Below are 20,000 nucleotides of genomic sequence, written 5' to 3' on the forward strand. Positions count from 1 at the left end.
CACACCTTTTCATTGGTTGCAAAGGCCCATGTGACGATAAAACGCAAAATACGCATGTGTTGAACTCACAGGCTTCCCTGGGAACTAGTCGAAGCAAAATGGCGGACAAACACCGAGGATTACAGCTAGCGTTTTGCAGTTTTGACCTGTTTTATTCAGGAGTCGTCCAAAATCAAGATGAAGGATAGAAGCTAATATAAAAGGAGAAAAGGATGCATGGAAGTATTATTTCAAATGAAGAAATACTAGGGAAAAGCTAGAAAGGAAAGTTAAGGCAGGAATGATGATGCAGAGATTGCTTCACAAAAAATGTATAATCCTTTCGCTAAGAAACTATCTGCAAGGGCAAAAAAATTATAGTATATCATTTTTAAGCTGTCTAGTTTAAAATGCTGCTTTTTACATTCGATGTACGCTTTTTGTAAGCGCTATTTAACCTGTGCCAGCCATCAACATGCCTAGTATTTTAAATGCTATGTTGGAACATCACATAGGAAACGCATAGACTACATTATTTTTCATATGAGTGACATAGGAAAAATATGTTTATGTAAAAGCTATGTAGCCTTTATGTCATGATAAAACTGAATTAAAATATCACACAGTAAAAACATAGGCTGCAAATATGGTTCATTCACATAGCATAGAATATACATAGCACTATGTAAAAGCTAAGGATATTGTTGGAAATAAAAGGGAACGTCGAGATGCTATGTAAAAGCTATTTTACTTTGATGCTTAGTGAATACATAGGATGCAAATTGGAAGGAAAAGCAGAACTTTCTATCGCATAGTAAATACATAGCTATGTCAAGACTATGAAAAGATTTTGAATAGTATTTGCATAGGTCTTAAAAAGGTATGTACTTTTCAAATAGCCTAAACATAGTTTCAGTATATATTTTTCATACTTTGGACTATGTTATGTGGTATGTTGCATAGTTAATACATAAGTAGTAGTGAACATAACATAACCGAAACATAGTCCAACATAGTAAATCAATAGCATGAGCATAGGTTTTGCATATGTCTGGTTCTGCAAGGGAAGAAACGACTATGGTGATAGTTGCAAAACCGTCACCTAAGAAGTGATTTTGTGCTGTTTCTAACCAGGGCTGTCGAAATGCTTTTAAGTAGCTGGCTGATAATGAATAGTACGCGGCTTTGGAACTCACACCAAAGGCACAAGTTTTTTTGAGGGCTGAGGCATCTAGGGACATTTTCCAGGGGTTTTGAGGGGTTTCCAAGAGGTATTTTCCACCGCAGACAACATGTTGTTTCATCAGAATACACGCAAGACTGAGAACAATGCTGTTGAAATGTCCCAGGTGTTCCATGACATTGCGATTCACAGATCTAAACCTGTCATTCAAAACTGGGAAATGGATGCTTTACAATTTTATTCGATGGCACTTATTTTTTGTTAGCAGTTATGGTGGAAGGAGATGAAAGTCGTAGCTGGCTAAGGATGGCCAACTAGTAGGCGGTTTTGGCCCGCTACCGGCGCTTGTTGACAGCCCTGTTTCTAACTTCTTTGTGCTAATTCTATCTCTTTCACATTGTCAAATGTTGACAATTTTTTATGGAGTTGAAGTCTAGGTTCATGTCCACCAAAAAGACATTAAATTAGGAAGTTTCGCATTGTAGTCATTTAATGATGGCAAAGAAATATACAAAAAAGCATGATCACGTGCAGAGTTGTTTTGCTTATCTAAACCTATTGCCTTTTGCCATTCGTGTTGCCATTGCTGCTGTTGTTGCTTGAGCTCCCTAATCATAGAGGCATAATAGTGAATATTTTAACAGGATAAAATCTGTGTATAAAAACACTGTTGTCAATGGGGCCCTCTAAAATAACAACAAACAAACAAATAACATAAATAACTTAAAGATAAAAAAAGATAAAAATAGAAAGCTATGCCCATAGGCTAAAATGCTAAAAGACTATGACTATAAAATGAAATACTAGAAGCCTATAACTATTTTATAGTTAAAATGATGAATGTTTCATAGATTAACTAAAATGTGCTTTAACCCAAACTGATCTCTATAGATTTCCTTAAAAAATGTGTGAAAGAATTTGAGAAACGACCAAGGCATTTTCTCTTTGGTGATCATTTTATTACTCATCAGAACCTAATCTCTTGACAGTGTATGGATATGGTTAGGAGAAAATTGATTTTGGTCACTCTCGGGACTTAAAGGGTTGAGTGCTTTCTTAAATAAAATTCTTGAAGTTAAGGATCGAAGTCCAATTGGGAGTTCATTAAAAAGGTTGGCCCCTTGATAGTAAAACTTTTTTCTCAAATTGGAGGCGGACTGTAGGTAATTTGCTGAAAAACCGTTGTTTCTTGTAGAGTTAGAATGACCCATTCTATCAAAATACATTTTAAAGTGTGGAATGCTTTGGAGTGTAGAGCTTAAAGGGGGAGTATGATTACTTTTTCTGTTGCTTAACTGACAGCTGTAACGTTGTACATGATTGTATCTACTAGGTGGAGCCAGAAGAACCAAGTGAGAGAGGACCAGGCTGCTCAGCAATGGAACAGGACGATGAGCCTTCAGAAAAGCAAACTAACATAAAACAGGAAGTAGCACAATCTCCATCTCATCCATCTTCCAATCAAACACATTATCCAGCACCTTCATCACAGGACAGCCATCATTCACAACAACAAAAGCACTCAGCACCACCACCACAGCAGTCCCAAGCATCTCAACAACCCCCACCTGAAAGTAAGTTTCTGTTAAAACCTGCTGGGACAGGGTACAAAGAAAGTCAGTTTTATAGCTTGCCATTCGAACAAGGCTGTAGCTAGTATGTACTAGATCGAAAGTCATTTCAACTAGCCTGAAAAAAAGTTTTTTGATAAGCAGGATTAATTGAATTCCTCAAATCGGGCAAGTTGAGAACAGAATTCACCAGCCCAATAGCTAAATCATGTAGCCCTGAGCTATTGGACACTACTTCCTTGGCATGGTCTCCCTGTTAAGTGATTTGAAGACCTGGTTTTGTTAACAGTGGTATGAACAAACTCCAGAGTTCATGCACACAGCCCCATAAAAACTAGTAGCTTATACTATCAAAATGGCTAAAGGAGGTAAACTAGATATCAAACACTTGATAAGCGATTCTAGTGTATGTTATTTTTTGGCCTGTGTTGCAGTATCATCAAAGGAGGTTAAAAAGCTTCTTCATGACTTTGTGATTAGCAAAAAGCAAAGGGACCTTGCATTAGCATCTCTGCCATCACAAGCATTCAAGCATTGGTAAGTCAAATAATAATTTATAGTTTATTTATGCCTTTATGAAAGCTGGTAATAAGTAAAGTACAGTATTTAGTACTTAAAGAAAACTAAATACTTAATTATCCTCTCCCCTTTAATGGGGCTTTTCAGGGATCAAACCAATAATTCAAATTGAACATAATATGGTTAAGAATCCCAACTAGTGGGAGGTGAACCAGTTGGCTATTTCCAAGCATGGCAGAGGATTTGAGCTTGGGACTACCCAGAACAAATCCAGATAAAAGTTAGGGTGGGACTTGAACACAGGACCTCCGTATTACCAGTAGAAGCACATTAACAGCTAAGCCATGCTGCCTCCATAAAGAAGAGATAGACATGTTTGATTCTTCTGTGAACTTTCTCATAGTAGCCACTCATCTAGGCAGCCATCTTAGCCTTAAGGCTGCAGCTGAACCCCCACAAATGGATGTGTCTCATAGGCAGACACCTTATTTAAGTGTCCACATTTTAATTGTAGTCCCAGATGTGACACAGTCTAATTTTGTACATAGCTACAGCATTTTATACATGTACCTTCCTTAAATGGACACCTCTCCTAAGTGGATGATCTTTTGGCTGCAAGGTTTCCTGTAAGTTTTTGGAGGTTCAACAACCATATTTCCTCGAATAAATGCCCATGCTCTAATAAGCACCCACCCTCAGGGGCATAATATCAAACAAGCACACCCCTCCCCTCCTCATCACTTTCTTAAAGGTGAACGAGATGATCTGCATATCATTGACAAGGCTGACCGTGAGGAAGATGAAGTTATTGATATTTTAAAAACATGCATGCCAACACTTTTGGTGTTAATGCATGTAATGGAACTATAGTCAATGTAGTCAGTCATTACACTGTCACGCATTTTGTCTTTTGTCACATGGGATTGTGTAAGTATGGGAAATTATTGTATTTTTAGGAGTCAGCAGTATGAACGGGACTCAGATGGGATAGCTCCTCTTGGAGAGGGGTACAATGAAATTGATAATTTTTCACTTCGAAAAGCAGGTGAGAAAGGAATTTTTCATTTACAAGACCAAACACTGTATTATTTGGAGTCTGTTGAAGTTTGTTGGAAAGCAGGTTATTCAGGATATAAATAATAGACTTTATTAATAAATCACAATGGTAAAATATCATTTGGACTGATCCTCGGTGGTTTATTCATGTGTTAGAAGTTCAGATTTGTTTTTGATCCTTGGCTGTATGAACTCCAGCTTCTTGTACGTGAGCTTTTCCACTTTGCACTCCAGTTCTTTATGGAGAACTGATACTACCATCTTTGCTAAGTTTGATATGCCCCCCCTTCTCAAATAAGCCCCCCTTTCAAAAAGAGGTTTGCCTTTGGCTACCAACACATAAGCATAGCCCAATTCGTAAGTTTATTATTCGATAAATGATCAGCGTACTTCTCCCTGGTAATCAACTGTCACTTAAATATTCTCTTTGTAGCCTCTGAACCTAATCTCAAAGTGAAGTCAAGGTTAAAAGCTAAAATAAGAAACTATGGAAGCCCTCTGCTATACAGAAGGCGAGATCGCCACAATGGAAGCAGGATGCAAAGAAGCTTTACTTGTAAGTGTATGGGGACATTTTGTATAAAAACAGTGAAACCTCTATTGAGCGGACCCCCAATTAAGGGGACACCCTCTATTAAGTGGACAGTAAGCTGGGTCCTGAAACAAACGTCTGATATTTCCTTTAAAATGAACCCCTATTCAGTGGACACCTCTATTAAGCAGATGCAGACACTAAAATGAGTTGTATTTGGCTAATTTCTATTGTTAAAAACCTCTATTAACTGGACATCGGACTGAATTGACAATAGTAGTATTGGATTACGTCCTTGAAATAAGTATTGAAGTCAGTTAATGTTTTGCATTTACAAACAAATTAAAGTTGGTAATGAATGGTAATGAACTTGAACTCTGGATAGCTTCTTTAACAATTAATATACAACTTTATCACAGTACAGAGTAACCGTTGAATGTTGATCGCTAACAAACATTGCGCATTTTTTACAACCTCTATTTAGCGGATACCCTCTATTAAGCAGACACTTAGGAAGGTTCTGTAGGCGTCTGTTTAATAGAGGTTTCACTGTATGCTGTTATTTACACAACAATTAACGTTACAAAAGCTACACTAAAATAATGAAAAGTACAAATATCTCAACTGGACCAAAATGCAAAAAAAGGTGATGTAGAAGTCTTAGTAATTCCCATGAATATAGACTGTTACACGTGATAACTTTTCTGGTATATAAAGACAAGTAGAGTTCTGTTTTAACTAATTAAAGAGTGGAGTTTTTGGAAATGATCCCTTCAACTGGTCTTATACTTAAACTCATCAAAAGATGATTCATTTGGTACTGACTTTTTTGTGTACAAGTAATGTTTAAAGCAAACAAAACAGTAAACTCAAGTTTTTTGACAGTCTCCAATGGGTTTAGATTCTTCCCATCAAGTTTATGGACTATGGAGACATAATGTTTTTTTAGTGCAGATTCCGTTGCTGTAAAGATTCAAGAGAAACCTCTTAAAGTACTTTTTCACATTATTATTGCTTTTTGTTTATTTACACAAATCTTACAACAGCAGGGCAAAGACTCAAGGTCCACGTTGTTGTTCAAAATGATTTCAGGTTAAATTAGTTTCAACCAAGTTAAAGTGGCAAAATTTCCTAATAATATTGTCATCCTGCATTCTTAATGTATGCGGGGAATGGTGAAACTGGAGTGTGGTAACTTGTCACAGTTGCAGACTCCTGTAAGAAGACTGACTAATAGAAATTTTTTTTACCTTGCAGTGGAAAATGCGGGAGGAGAAATGGAGTGTTCAAGTCCCGGCTCTCCAAACCAGTCAACTTCAGCGTCCCCACACAGAGAGGTCAGTCCATAGTGCATGCCATGGCACCACATGCAAATTAAGGGGCTGGTCGAAGGGACAGCGGTCTGCCATTTTTTGTGAAATAATTGTACTTTTTTTAAAGAATTCTCAGTAAAATAAATACTTTCTAGTAGCTGGCTAGTGTCTTGGTCACCCCTTTCTGAATGTTCTGGATCCTAATGTTCCAAGGGCTGGGATGAATAAATCTCTTAACCCTAGCATTAAAACACAAGTTCTCCTTTCTTGTCCTGTACATTTCTTGTATAAAAAGCTGGGAAAATCTGTGTTTCTAGCGATCTCCATTGTATTGAATAGAAGGATAAATGTAAAATTTCCAATTTATCCATGAAATCTTGTTCAGTTTGTTATAAAAGCATGTATTCTGAGAACTTGGTACTGGGTTTCCACAGGGTTCATCACCTCTTAGCACAGGTCCAGGATCAGGGCTTGGTCACAGTCTTCCCAATCTTCAGGCAATTCCACGTTACCCTTCAGGACTGGATCACCCCCGTGGATGGCTGTCCAGCCAGCTTGCACGTCAACCACGTGTTCTAAGCCACAGCAGTGGCTTATCAGGGAAGGATGTGACACACATGGAGATTCAAAGCCCATATTCTAGTCAAACTATTTCTGATGGAATTGAGGAAGAGGAAGAGAGTGATCTTGCGGCGGCTGCACTGCATCAAGCGCGGTGGAAGCAGCTAGCTCTGGTCCAGGCTCAGGCACAAATGATGGCTATGAACTACGATGCAGCACAGCATCTAAAAATGAATTCTGTTGTACGGCAAACACTGACTCCACCAGAGACATTACCTCCAGAAGGATCCAACAATTTGTTATCACCCCGAAGTGCAGAGATGTCTGGAGCTTCAGCGTCATCACAACTAGGAGGGCAACTTAAGGTACATCCAAAACTTAGACAGACATTATCAGCACCAGGACTTACTCTGTCAAATGGTGTGGCCATAAATCAGTCACCTCAGTCTCAAGAAATTTTGCAGCAGCAACATTTACAGTTTCTAAAACAGCAACGTCAGTACCAGCAAAATCCAGCGAGATTCATGCAGCAGCTCCAGCAAGAGCTTCTGATGCAGCAGATCGGAGCAAAAAACCTGCAAGTGAACTTGCAAAAACTGCAGGAAATGCAACAGCAGCAGTTGCACAAGGAATCGCAAGCAGCACTGAAGGAACACTTAGAACAACAAATGCAACAGAAGGAGCAACTTGCATGGAAAGAGCATCTTCTTCAAATGCAACATCAAAAACAGCAAAAACTTCAGCAGGCACAGCAACAACACCAACAGCTTCAGCACCTTCAACTTTCTCAGCAACGACTCATCCGTGTAAGTAAAATAATGAGAAGATCGATACTGCATGATAGACGCCTTCCAAAGTAATGTTGCTGTTGCATTGTAGCCAAGAAGAAAATCGCTCTGTCTGTTTAGTATAAATTTTTGCGATACTCCATTTTGGAATTTACACGGTCAGATATTGTGCGTGGAAAGAATTAATTGTTATTTACCTTTCACCCCAGAGGGACTGTTTTTCAGCAATACAAACATTAGAAAACGATTCAAAGAGAAAATAATGGAAAAGCGATTGTTATTTTGTTGCAAAAATAGCCAAAATGTAAAAGACATCTAATGTCACCTTCATTACTTCAAAAAATAGATTGTTGCTGTCAGAATTCTCTCCTCCTCTTCTGTCGATTGTCAATTCTTTCTGAGAAGAATGTCACCAGTTTTTCCGGCCATGTCACCTGTCGCTTCCACCCCTTGGAGGGACTCATTATCGTACTTTTTCTTGCTGAGGGAATCATAGTTTTTGCAGAAAATGAAAACATGGGCTTCCTAGGGTCAATAAGTGTAGAATTTTAGGGCTTGCCACAGTTTTTCTTAGAGCGCAGCCTTGAAGAAATTTACCAGAAGTGTTTCATTCACAGACACAAAGTCACGAAGATCTTCCCTCACCACAGTCTACCCAAGAACAACAAATGCAAGAATTGCAACTTATTCGTCAATTACAGCAGCATGATTCTCAACATGGTAGTTCCCTACAACCAGGCAATCAAAATGCCTTGCACCTTCGTCAAGCTGATTTAGCAGCAGCCTCATCTGCGGGATCTGTCTCCCCAGGGGCATCTGTTGGTCACAGACCATTGTCCAGAGCACACTCTTCCCCTGTTGTCGGTAAGTAGATCCAGGGGAGGGGCAGGTGGGCAGTGGATCATTGTATGTTTCCGGGAAGCTGCCCACCTACCCCTCCCTGCCATGAGCCAGCATTAACACTTACTTTTCACTTGTCTCTAGGGCAAATATTGACTCAGGGGAGGGGTAGGTAGGCAGTTTCCCAGAAACGTATATTGATCAGCAGATGTTCACATTTCTTCACATTTGATGCACTATGCCCAATTATTGGGCATAGTGCATCTAATTTTGCACAATATTATTGAAGAGGGTGTTTTGTAAAAATATTATACAATAAAGTTTAATAATGAAATAAAATAATTATATTTAATGTTATAATTATTATAATAATGTTCCATTTGCCCTCGATAGATATGAGATTAGTGAAAACCAATCCCTAGCTAATGCAGGCTCATTGTTAAAATACAATATTACGGTGTATTATGTGGCACATTTTGGTTATCTTGCAATGTGCTTGGATACAAGAGAAAGCTTGTTTTATGGGCCAAATGAATCAATAAGTCATAAGTCAAGTTACTTAGCACTGAAAATAGCAATGATGGTAGAAAATTATCAGTGACTCAAAATCGTGAGCATTTATTTTGATTTAGGTATTCTTTTTAGTATTTGACTTATGACTCAATTACACTTAACTTTCTGGATACAGTGGTTACCTCTAAAAGTGTACTGTGTAACTGCAGCTTTCTATCAGACAAAATAGCCATTGGCTGGTACCTTACTGTACATGTACATGTTTTAGTTGACAGATTTGTTACATGTAATTGATCTGCTCTTGGTGTTGTAGGCAGTGGCCAGTTGACTGGCTGTTCAAGCCGGACAGGACTTGTATATGATACAGTTATGTTAAAACATCAGTGTTCATGCGGCAACACAAGCTCCCATCCTGAGCATCCTGGCAGATTACAGAGTATCTGGGCGCGGCTTCAAGAGACAGGGGTAGCCAACCTCTGTGAGGTAGGTGATTTCAATCAGTAAATTCTTGTGAGTGTTAGCTGTCAGTTGACAACTTTCTAGGGGAAGATACCAGAAAAAAAATTTAGGAGTCTTACCTGGGCTCATTTAAGCCAACTACAGTGCAAACACTTTTAATCCCGATCTGATCCAGTGTGATGATTGCTTAGTGTTTGAAACTCTTAGTTACAACTTAATTTTCACCCTTTGCATTTGTACTAACACTTTTAAATGCTTTTGTTTAAGAAAGCTTACAATGAATGCTTGTTCTATTTTAAAGCGTGTCCGACCTCGAAAAGCAACATTAGCTGAAATTCTTACAGTTCATAGGTAAGAATTAAAAAACCTGCTTTTTTGCTTTCTTGACTTTTCCTATAATTTTACAACAGTGAATGAAAAGTTGATCATATTCAAGGATAAATTCACAATCTGACTCCTTTTTTTGTTTGCAGTGAACAGCATACAATGCTGTTTGGCGGCAGCACACAATGTAGAACTAAGAATCAGGATGGTGAGTGGAATATTTTGTGACTTGTAACAATAGAATAGAAAAATGAGAATACATAATAATGATCTGAATACAAAACTGTTAAAATGGATCGAAATAATGATTATGTGAAAATCATATTAGAACTATGGGACAAAGATTTAAGGGTGAAGTTATAGATACAACTTTTCCAGTAGCAAAAAGAGGGCCTGAAAAAATTCAGGCTAGTACGGGATTCAAACCCCTTGACTTTGTGATAAAGGTGGAGTGCTCTACCAAGAAGGTATTGTGGTAACGCGTCAACCAGAAGCTGGTCATTTAGCTGGTGTTGGTATCACAGAGGTCTTGGGTTTGAATCAGATATTAGCCTGAATATTTTCAGGATGTTTTTTGCAACTGCTTAAGTTGCATCTGTATAACTGGGATGATCTTGTGGTTTGTAAGCTCCTTGGAGAATGTCTATCTCTCATTGTTTGAAGGTCAGTTTGTACATCCTGGGAATGCACGGTCATAATTCAGAGAATTCTTGTGATACAGGCCGTTAAATGTTACTTTTCTAGGAAATTAAGGATAAGCTAGTATTAATCTTTTTCAACCTTTGCAGGTACAACCACCCTGCTTAAATGTTTTAATAACCTTCCATGTGGAGGAGTAGGGGTAAGTCCGGAGAATTATCTTGCATTAAATAAACAAAATAAATAGCTAGATAAAATGATAATAGGTAGCACATCCGCTAGTGGCTCTTTGTCTTCCATACCTGGCCCTGGTTGTTCAAATGTTGGATAGCGCTAGCTACCGGATAAATTACTATCCAGTGGATAAGTATTAGGGAAACCAATTGCGTTATCCAATGGATAGATTTTATCTGGTGGACAGCGCTATCCAACGTTTGAACAACCGGCACCTGGTCAAACTGGAATTGGAAATGTTGGAGGAGGAGAGATGAAAATCAGAGTACTTGTAGAAATCCTCTCAGAGCAAGAAGAGAACCAAAACACAAACTCAATCCACATAATTGTGGTGTTGGTGCCAGGATTTGAACCTTGGCTACATTGGTGTTAGGTGACTGCCCTCACCAAACTGTGCCATTCTTGCTTATCCCCCATTAAGACCTGTGTTAAGCAAACAACCCTGCTGGTGTTTCAGGTTTTGGAGGTAGATGTTTGGTCTGAGAAGAGTAACTGACTGTACATTCGTGGGTTGAAAGTGCCCTTTCTTAACTACTTCAAGGAAAGAAGTTGCTGACGTCTGAGTGAATTGCTTACACTTACACATCAGTGCTTTTTGAAAGAAAAGAAAAGTTCTGAACCTCAAGGCACTGGCGAGTGGTTTCAGTGCAAAGTTTTGAACATTTCAATGTCATTTCTGTGGTCTACAAATGTAGGTGTAATGGTGTAAACTATTGAAAATTGTTGCCTCTTATTTTGTTACTAAAACAGGTTGTGATGCCCATTTCTTGCTTGCAAGAGACAGAGAAATACATATCGTTCCAACATTTCATCATTTTTCTTGTTCTATACTCCCACGGACCACACCCAATAACCAATCAGAACACAGACAACCGTCAGTTCATTTGACCTATCATTATAATTAAATGTAAGTCAGATTTTTATGGACCTCATTACTTATTAATCCTTTTTATTTGTTGTTAGGTGGATGGAGACACGATATGGAATGAAATGCATAGTGCAAATGCCGCTAGAATGGTGAGAAATAATTGAAAAATATTAATTTTGTATTTGTCATGTTTATGAATTGTTATTTAGCTTTGACTGCTGGTTCAGTTAGTCAGGCATAATTTAGGGTTCAAATCCCATTGAAGTCCTAAATTTTTTTCAGGCCTCTTATGCAATTGCATAAATTCTGTTCACAACTGTGAGGATCATTTTTCATTTGATAAATGTTTTTTTCATTGTTTTTCTTTTATTTCATTTTTCATTGAAAGGCTGTTGGTTGTGTAGTGGAATTAGCCTTTAAGGTTGCATCTGGAGAACTTAAGGTGAGAAAAATGTTATTTTTGTTGCGATGTTTACAGTAGAATCTTAGACTAGAAATAGTGGAGAGTTTGAAAGAGAGAAGCAGTTTCATTTTCTCTATAATAAATGCATTTTAAATTTTCATAAAGCAAATAAAATTTGCAGTGCCACATTGCGAGACAAATGATAACAGACTGTAACCTCCCTCTTAATGGCCACACCTGATGGTGGGATATAATCCTTAAGGTCTCAAAAGTACCCAACGTTAATTTTCTTCTAATGATATCAATATGTTAAGTCTGGAGAAAAGGTTTCAAGAATTGGTATGATCACTGAAAGGGAAATGCATTGATCTTGTATTAAATTTTCTTAAGGAATTCTTTAAGGAAATGTATGGAGACCAGTCTGGGGAATGTTTGTGTGGATATTGGGGCTCACCCTTATCCAATAAAAATAACCCCACTAATTTTTCAGGTGAAAAATAGTACAACAAAGTTTTCCTGGTTGAATATTTTTTGACAACTATGAATATGCAAAAAAACTTTAAGTTAAATCTCGTACTTGTAGTTGTCCTTGTCCTCAAATCTAAAGCTTCCTACTATTACTTAGTGCAAGCCCCAATGGATCTTGTTTTGACAAGAGTTGGCAGGCGTTTAAGAGTCAGAGGGGAATGGCACAGTTGGCTGGTGTGCAACTTCCTGTGCTAGAGGTCCGGAGTTCATTTCCCTGGTGACATGACCACAAATACCTGTTTTAAATTCTTTCCTTTCCGTGTAGCTTTAAATACTGTTTAAAGGGAGCGCTAATGGAGAGAGATATAGGGGTAATATGAGTACACCATCAGCCTCAGGTTTGTTAGTAAGCTGGTGACTATTACAAACTACCAACATAAAATTCGGGCTGCTTATCTTTATCCTTTATTCATCTGCCGTGATGAACCTTTCTCTAACAAACTTTTAAATTTTTTTAAAGACAGGACTGTTTTTAAAGGTTTCTTTTTTTGTTTTGTAGAATGGTTTAGCATTAGTCAGACCACCAGGTCATCATGCAGAAGCTCATCAGGCAATGTAAGTTTTTTTTCCCATAATGAGTTAATGGCAGAAGTACCAAAAAAGGATGCAGTAAGAAATTGTTCAATGATAAAAAAAAATCTTTGTGGCCCACTAGAAACGTAGGAGGGCCACTGGCATATTTGCGTAAGAAGAACTCTGTTTACTTTTTATTTGATTCAGCTCCAAAATGCCATAGCTTGCAATCATGCCCTCAACGCACATCCCTTTTTCTGGCAGGAATTATTTTTTCTTTGAAAGCATACCCATGAATGTTTTTAAGACCAGTGGGTCCTCAACCACTCCCATCTGCTGACACTGAAATATTTCCTTGTGTTTCAGGGGCTTTTGCTACTTTAATAGTATAGCAATTGCAGCAAGGCTGCTAAGGCTAAAATCATCAGTTGAAAAAGTCCTCATTGTAGACTGGGTGAGTAGTCTTACATGTGTGTGTGCATAAAACAAATTTTATTTTAATGTATTTAATTGACCTGTGTATTTAGTTCGTTATTTAATGCATTATATTTTCTTTCGACTGTCCTCTCACTCATAAGCCTTGTCAATAACGATTACTGTGCTCACATTGTCGGTGGCTCCTCCAAAAATGTTCTACTATTGGCATAGGGTTTAATGGAGACGAAACCAATTGTGGAATTGCACTCATTTTAGGCATTCTTCTGATGAACAGTTATGACATGTAGATATTTCAAGCAGGAACAATTTGCTGGCTGTCCCCTTTGAATGTCCTACAATAGCCTGACACCATCTTTTGTAAACTAATGGGGGTAGCATGGCAGTTTGTTGAAGCCGTAACAGTGCTGGAATTATTGTAATCTGGCGGCCCTGAGTTCAGTCCCCACCCTAACCGCCAGCTGGATTTGTTCAACTCCTTGCTTATGCTTGTAAATATCCAACTGGTTTGCCTTGAGCTATTTGGTATTCTTTACCTTGCCATGTTTGTTTTCAAATATTTGTTTCTGTCATTGTTTGTGGGCCACAATGAAAGCTTCTGGTTTACCACAAATATTTTTGTGCTATCCCTACAAAGTCATTTTTTTATTGTTTGTGAAGCATCAACATTTAAATTTCTTTTTCATGACCAATTTATATTAAGTAGTTGAACTACCTCTTATGGTCAAATTTTGTTTTTAGAGCTGTCTTGTACAAGTAATAAGAAAGGTTGATCTTTTTTTAGGACATTCACCATGGAAATGGCACTCAACAGATGTTCTATGATGATCCTCACGTAATGTATATATCAATTCACCGTCATGATGATGGAACATTTTTCCCTGGCACAGGAAAGTCAGAGGAGGTATTTTAAAGATTGTCTTTGCCTTTGGAAAAATTGTAAATGCCATTCTCTATTTCCTTCTTGTTTGATTGAGTTTTGTTATGAGCAAGATGTAGCCTGCGAGCAAGCTCTCCTATTTGGGCAAGCAAAGCAAGCGAAGCTTTGCCGCTCACTCACTCGCGCGTTCACGTTCACTTTCACCTTCGCATTCACGCGAGACTCGCTTCGCTCGCCCAAATAGGACAGCTTGCTCGCAGGCTACAAGATGTAAAATCACCACCATACGGTGAGCCTTTGACAATGGTGTAACCCATTAAGTATAGAAGGTGTGTGTTACATATGTACCTAGTCAGTGGCCTTGCTTCTCTCCTTAACTGAATGTTTAAGGTGTCTAAGACGCAGAAAATTTCCCTGCTGGTGACCTGTCTTATTGCTCTTCTGAGCTGGAAATTGCCATTTTTCTTATTTAGCCATATTTTATCCTAAGTAGTTTTTTTGTCTTCTTTTCAGTGTGGTGCAGGAATTGGTGTGGGCTACAATGTTAACATTGCATTTATGGGAGGATTAGGTGAGATGTGTTACCACTGTTTCCACATCAGACTGTGGTTATCACCTTTTTCCTCCGGGCATTGTGCCATGAGCAAAATATACAAGGGCACATGTAAAATACCATGGGGTGAGGAGAGGGTTGAGATGTAGTTTGCTCACACTACTACCGCTGAGGAAAGTAGGGGACTAATTTTGTCCATTCTTACTTAAGCAGTAATAACATTGAGTTAAAATGACCCCCCAGTTGACCACTTATGTGTTGTCTAAGTTTTAGCATTAACACAGAAAATCTCAGTTGGTTTAGTTCAAAGCTGTACCTGCTGAAAAGCATCCAATATGCACAATGTGGTGGTTCAGTTTTGTCCATGGTGAAGGTTTTAATTTCCTTTGTTTGATCTCATTATCATACATCTCCATACCCCCGAAAAAGGGAAATAAAATTTGAACCAAGGATTACATTGAACCACAACACATACAGTGCACATGTTCATTGATGCTAGGTTTGACGTTTTTCTCATTAACCCTTTCACTGCCAGAGTGTTTGATAGAGTTTTGTGAGGTAACTCTAACTTTTGAGTTTGTGGACGAAATCCTATGATGTGACCATTCACAATTTTGTAAGCCCTCTCTGCCTGTACTTTCACATGATGCTATTTGTTTGTCAAAATTTTAGAAAATGAAATTTAGAAATTTGGTCGAGAATTGCCTTTAGCCACATCTGGCAGGAAAGGGTTAACAGCTGTAGCAATGACTTTGACATTTTTTCACTTCTCAGATCCTGTGTATGGAGACCCAGAGTACTTTGCAGCTTTCCGTTCAATAGTGATTCCAATAGCTAAAGAATTTCAACCAGACATTGTGCTAGTGTCTGCAGGATTTGATGCCGCAGCTGGGCACTCTCCTGCGCTGGGCGGCTACAGAGTAACAGCAGCATGTAAGTGTGTACTCTTTGTACATGAAAGTGTGCAGCTCTCTGCTCTGGGATAAGTTACTACTTTGCAGCAAATCACAAGTAGTCTCTCAATCCCTTTTTTTCTGGGCTGGCACCCTCACTTTGGCATCTCGCATGTTTCTTGAAAAAATCTTGAATTCCTGCTTATCGTTTGGACTAGCAGCTCTAACATTTTGCTTGCTCAGGGCATGTCTTAGGCGATTTTCTAGAAACAATAATTATGTCTTGCCTGGACCCTTGCCCGGTGAGAAGTTTGCTTACAAAGTTACTTGAATAAAAGAAAATCTACTTGTCCCAGACGACAGGACAGGAGTGTTCACAGGTTACGTTCTTGTTTGTTTTGTGTTTAGGTTATGCACAGCTGACCAAGCAGCTGATGGACTTGGCTGACGGAAATGTAGTTATGGCTCTAGAAGGTGGCTATAGCTTGCCATCCCTGTGCGATGCTGCAGAGGCCTGTGTCAAAGCACTGTTAGGAGAAAAGGTAAAAACGCTTTAACAGTCAAGAGTGACCCATATAAAATGATTAGTTGTCTAAAACAATTCCAAATTCCATAATATGAAATATGGACAATCAATAAAGGGGAAAAAACGGTTGTGTGGAATAAGGCCCCCAAGGGACTAGCACATACAAGACAATTGATTATTATTTTGCAAGGAGAATCAGAAATCAGTAAAGGGCATTTCTCCAGACACCCCTACCAATTTGCTGCCCAACAGGTTTCATGAGGGTGGTTATGAGACTTTGTTTACAGACTAAGAACTACTCCATGTGACTGTAGCAATTTGCCAGGAATGATTAATAGGTATATCGCAGTTACCTTATCATTGTGTCCGTTTCTAATCAGAACAGAGGCTCATGTCTTGGTATCTTAATCTGCATACTCTGTAATTATACTCCTCTCTGATTTGTTTGTGGCTATGGCTGCAAACTAGGATTCCATGTAACCAAGTAACTTACTTAAGTGCTATTTTGGTCCTCCGTATCTACGGCTACAGATGTAGCTACTTCACCCATACCTATACCCAGACCAGAAAATTGGGTCACACTATCTTAGGCTGTGCTCACACTAAAAAGCTATCGGGGATAGTGGGAACACCTATCCGATATACGATTCTCTACTTACGAGATGGGCGTGGTGCAGCTTCGCTACATTACAGAAATTGGGCTGAAATCACCGTTCTGTGTGAACAGAAGCCGCATGTGTGCGGGCTCAAAGCTATCTCGGATAGTAGGAACATAGCCTCCAATTCTCCATCACAACACATTCTTTGTTTTTGGCAGATACCAGAGCTACCCAAAGAGAGCATCAAGCGTGCCCCTAACCCTAATGCAGTGGCTCTCCTTGAGAAAACTATATCCATTCAAGGTAATGTCATTGAGGTTGCAACATTTTCGTCTTGCCCAAGCGTGAAAGTAATTCGCAGGGTACTTGTAGAACACGTCCCACTTATATTATGGAGATATATTGTATCTTTTTCCCCTCGAATGTTAGCTTTCTTGATATTGCTTACAGTCAGCAAAGTTAAAATATTGGGGTGGGGCAAATGGATAATTACTTCTAACGCATGTTTGTTTAACACTGGCTAAGCCTGTCTCCAGCAACTGGGACAATCAGTATATTTACTAATTGGCTGGCTCCACAAAGGCCAAAAAAATCTGGGCTATTTTTTTATTGGCTTTTTCTTGTGCATTTTGTCCCTGTAAGAAAACGTTTTTTGTGGGAATTTTAGCCTGTTCCAGGCGCTCAGATAGTAGAGCACGGGGTCCAGATATTGGGAAGCGAGTTAAATGAGGAAAACGAGGGGAAAAAACGGGAGGAGAATGGGGAACGCCAAGAGAGAATGAGGTAGTAGACCTCGCGGGTCACGGAAACAGCAGAGAAAAATAACATTCGCAGCTCGTGCGCGAACTTTAAATAGACTTCAAATAATTATCATAGGGGATAGGGATTCGCTCTCTGACCTCATTCTCTCTTGGGAACGCTTGGAACAGGCTATTGAAGTTTTTATGGACTTTGACTTCGTGATGCTTCCTAAAAACGCTGAAGAAAACCTGGCCAATATCTAGCCATATTGATCTCTTGTTTGGTAAATAACACGTTATTGTGCACGTGTAACATGAATGAATTTTAATTGTTTACTAACAGGCAGGTACTGGAACAGTGTAAAGCGTGAAGCAACACAGATTTGTCAATCATTAGTACAAGCACAACAGCGAGAAAAAGAGGAAGCAGACACGGTCACAGCGCTAGCCTCACTTTCCATGGGGGTGGTACAGGAGGCAAACAAGTAAGACCAGTAGGCCCCTTGCAACTAGCCATTCACGTGGTACAAAACCGCCATGCTGGAGAGCAAAAGTCGCACTGGGACAAGACAAATAAAAGGCATACATTATTTTATGTGGTAATTTCCTTTGTTTGTCTTGTCCCGGTGCGACTTTTGCCCTCCAGCATGGCGGTTTTGTACCACGTGAATGGCTAGCTGCAAATTTAAAGAACTTATAATCAGCATTTGTTTATTCTCTCCCAAAACACCTGTATGGCCCTGCATGTCCTGTCGATGAAATGGATGATGAAAATCGGTGGCAAATTAATAAACTAAAATTCTGACTTTAAACAAGATCAAGTTCCTGTTAGGTTTATTGTTATAATTACAACTGTTTTCAAAAGCGAGAAATCGTAGGCTGTGAGATATCAGTCGCGCCAAGGAGGCCATTGCGATCAAACAACGAAAACCATCTCTGAACAGGGGCAAGGGACTGGACCTACGTGTTGAATTTACAATCATCTCTGGAGGATATGTAACAACTTATCTGTTACACAACCTGTCACATCACAACCCTGATAAAGTTAGCCTGCGTGGCAAGCGTTTAAAAGGGAATGGAAAGGGGGTTGGGGGCGCGAGGAAAACGCGAGGGGCGCGCGAGGAGGGAGGAAGGGAGTTTCCTTCCCCCCTCCTCGCGCGCCCCTCGCGTTTCTCTCGCACCTAAAACTCCCTTTCCCTTCCCTTTCAAACGCCTGCCACGCAGGCTATGATAAAGTTTGAGCAATTCCGACGAAATGTTCGTTTTTTGTCTCAAATTTTGCCTCGAGTTTTGGAATTTCCTATGCTAAATTGAGGTAAGTTGTTTCTTTAAGATAGTTTTCGTTTTTCCTATTTCAGGACTACTGATATGGCCATGGACGAAGACCCAGTAGAATCGTGAGCAGCCTTAAATGCGTGGACATAAAATAGTGCATATATAAAACATTTAAAGTTTTACCTTACAAAATAAATTTAGAGACTTCTAAAGTAGGTTTCATTAAATTATCATAGCCTTGGTCGACACAACATTGTAAAGGTGTTGTGTTAATGTTGGCTAAATTTTATAAGCCAAAGAAGCATTTCCATGCAATTTATTGGTCCCAAACGTAGTCAGTGTGCTATACATAACAAATTTGAAAGCAGAAACGTCCTTTGCTCATTTAGCTAAGAGACTGCTTTAGATTTGTTTTGAACAAAATAATGTCATTAACAAACTACAGCTACAACTTTTTCACTATTCTCAAGCGACCAGATCAGCCGTAGGTAATAATTTTCAGATGGACTTACCACAACATTGATCTAGCCTGTGAGCAAGCTCACCATTTATGGCCAGCGAAACAAGCCGCCAGTGGCGGAAGAAAAACTATTTCTTTCTCCGTCCATCGCGCATGCCTCGCTGCTCTTGCGTGGATTCTTGTGACTCCTCCAACAGCTTCTTCGCAGGCTACATTAATCTTGCAAGTAGTTTCTAGTGTGTACTTCTCAAAATAAATATTCCTCACTTTTGACCTCAATCATTACTTGTACATATATAATTAAAATACCTATAGTAGCCGGGTTTTAAAAAAACTCCGCTGCTCAAAGAAGTTTTGTCATTTAAATTATGGCTTTTAAAATGCTCCCTTGTAATAGCAGATTTAAAACAGGGAGGCTACTTTATTGTGTAAATGCTATGTATAGATATATAATGTTCTAAGAGAGCTCTGATTCTCCCAGGTTGTAGACCACCATTCTCAAACTCTTTGATAATTCATGTAGAAAACACCACTGTGAGTCAAATTTACGTAAATTTTGCAAGCGTTTACAGTGAATCTCTTCAAGAATTATTGATCATTTGAGAAGCTGCATCAAACTCTCAAAAAGACTGTTTGATCTGGCGTGTAGTAGCCTGCGAACCGCAGACGTATTTCCGGTCGTCGCTTCTCTCCAGGCGACGACCGGAAATACGTCTGCGGGTTGCAGGCCAGGCATCTAGTACATACCTTGATGTTTGGTTTAACCCTTTAAGTCCCAGTATCCACATACAAATTCTCCTGACTGATCTCCATACA

General features: G+C 39.1%; 1 protein-coding gene across 3 annotated transcripts in view; it reads left to right on the forward strand.

Annotated features, from left to right (window-relative positions):
* The window catches only part of LOC140931158 (uncharacterized), a 39,148-nt gene that overhangs the window by 18,228 nt on the left and 920 nt on the right, over window positions 1-20,000 (forward strand). For all 3 annotated transcript variants that reach the window (XM_073380910.1, XM_073380909.1, XM_073380911.1), the window contains exons 6-27: window positions 2,496-2,736; window positions 3,168-3,270; window positions 4,209-4,297; window positions 4,742-4,864; window positions 6,098-6,177; window positions 6,588-7,520; window positions 8,120-8,366; window positions 9,169-9,338; window positions 9,616-9,665; window positions 9,788-9,846; window positions 10,427-10,479; window positions 11,475-11,528; window positions 11,768-11,821; window positions 12,810-12,865; window positions 13,190-13,277; window positions 14,043-14,162; window positions 14,652-14,709; window positions 15,466-15,624; window positions 15,993-16,126; window positions 16,928-17,012; window positions 17,793-17,934; window positions 18,808-20,000. The exon at window positions 18,808-20,000 is cut by the window's right edge and continues 920 nt beyond it. In XM_073380910.1, coding sequence (XP_073237011.1) covers window positions 2,496-2,736; window positions 3,168-3,270; window positions 4,209-4,297; window positions 4,742-4,864; window positions 6,098-6,177; window positions 6,588-7,520; window positions 8,120-8,366; window positions 9,169-9,338; window positions 9,616-9,665; window positions 9,788-9,846; window positions 10,427-10,479; window positions 11,475-11,528; window positions 11,768-11,821; window positions 12,810-12,865; window positions 13,190-13,277; window positions 14,043-14,162; window positions 14,652-14,709; window positions 15,466-15,624; window positions 15,993-16,126; window positions 16,928-17,012; window positions 17,793-17,934; window positions 18,808-18,850 — 3,141 coding nt within the window. In that variant the 3' untranslated portion in view covers window positions 18,851-20,000. The remainder of the gene's footprint in view (window positions 1-2,495; window positions 2,737-3,167; window positions 3,271-4,208; window positions 4,298-4,741; window positions 4,865-6,097; window positions 6,178-6,587; window positions 7,521-8,119; window positions 8,367-9,168; window positions 9,339-9,615; window positions 9,666-9,787; window positions 9,847-10,426; window positions 10,480-11,474; window positions 11,529-11,767; window positions 11,822-12,809; window positions 12,866-13,189; window positions 13,278-14,042; window positions 14,163-14,651; window positions 14,710-15,465; window positions 15,625-15,992; window positions 16,127-16,927; window positions 17,013-17,792; window positions 17,935-18,807) is intronic.

Source organism: Porites lutea, chromosome 3 (genome assembly GCF_958299795.1).
Source record: "Porites lutea chromosome 3, jaPorLute2.1, whole genome shotgun sequence".
Lineage (NCBI taxonomy): Eukaryota > Metazoa > Cnidaria > Anthozoa > Scleractinia > Poritidae > Porites > Porites lutea.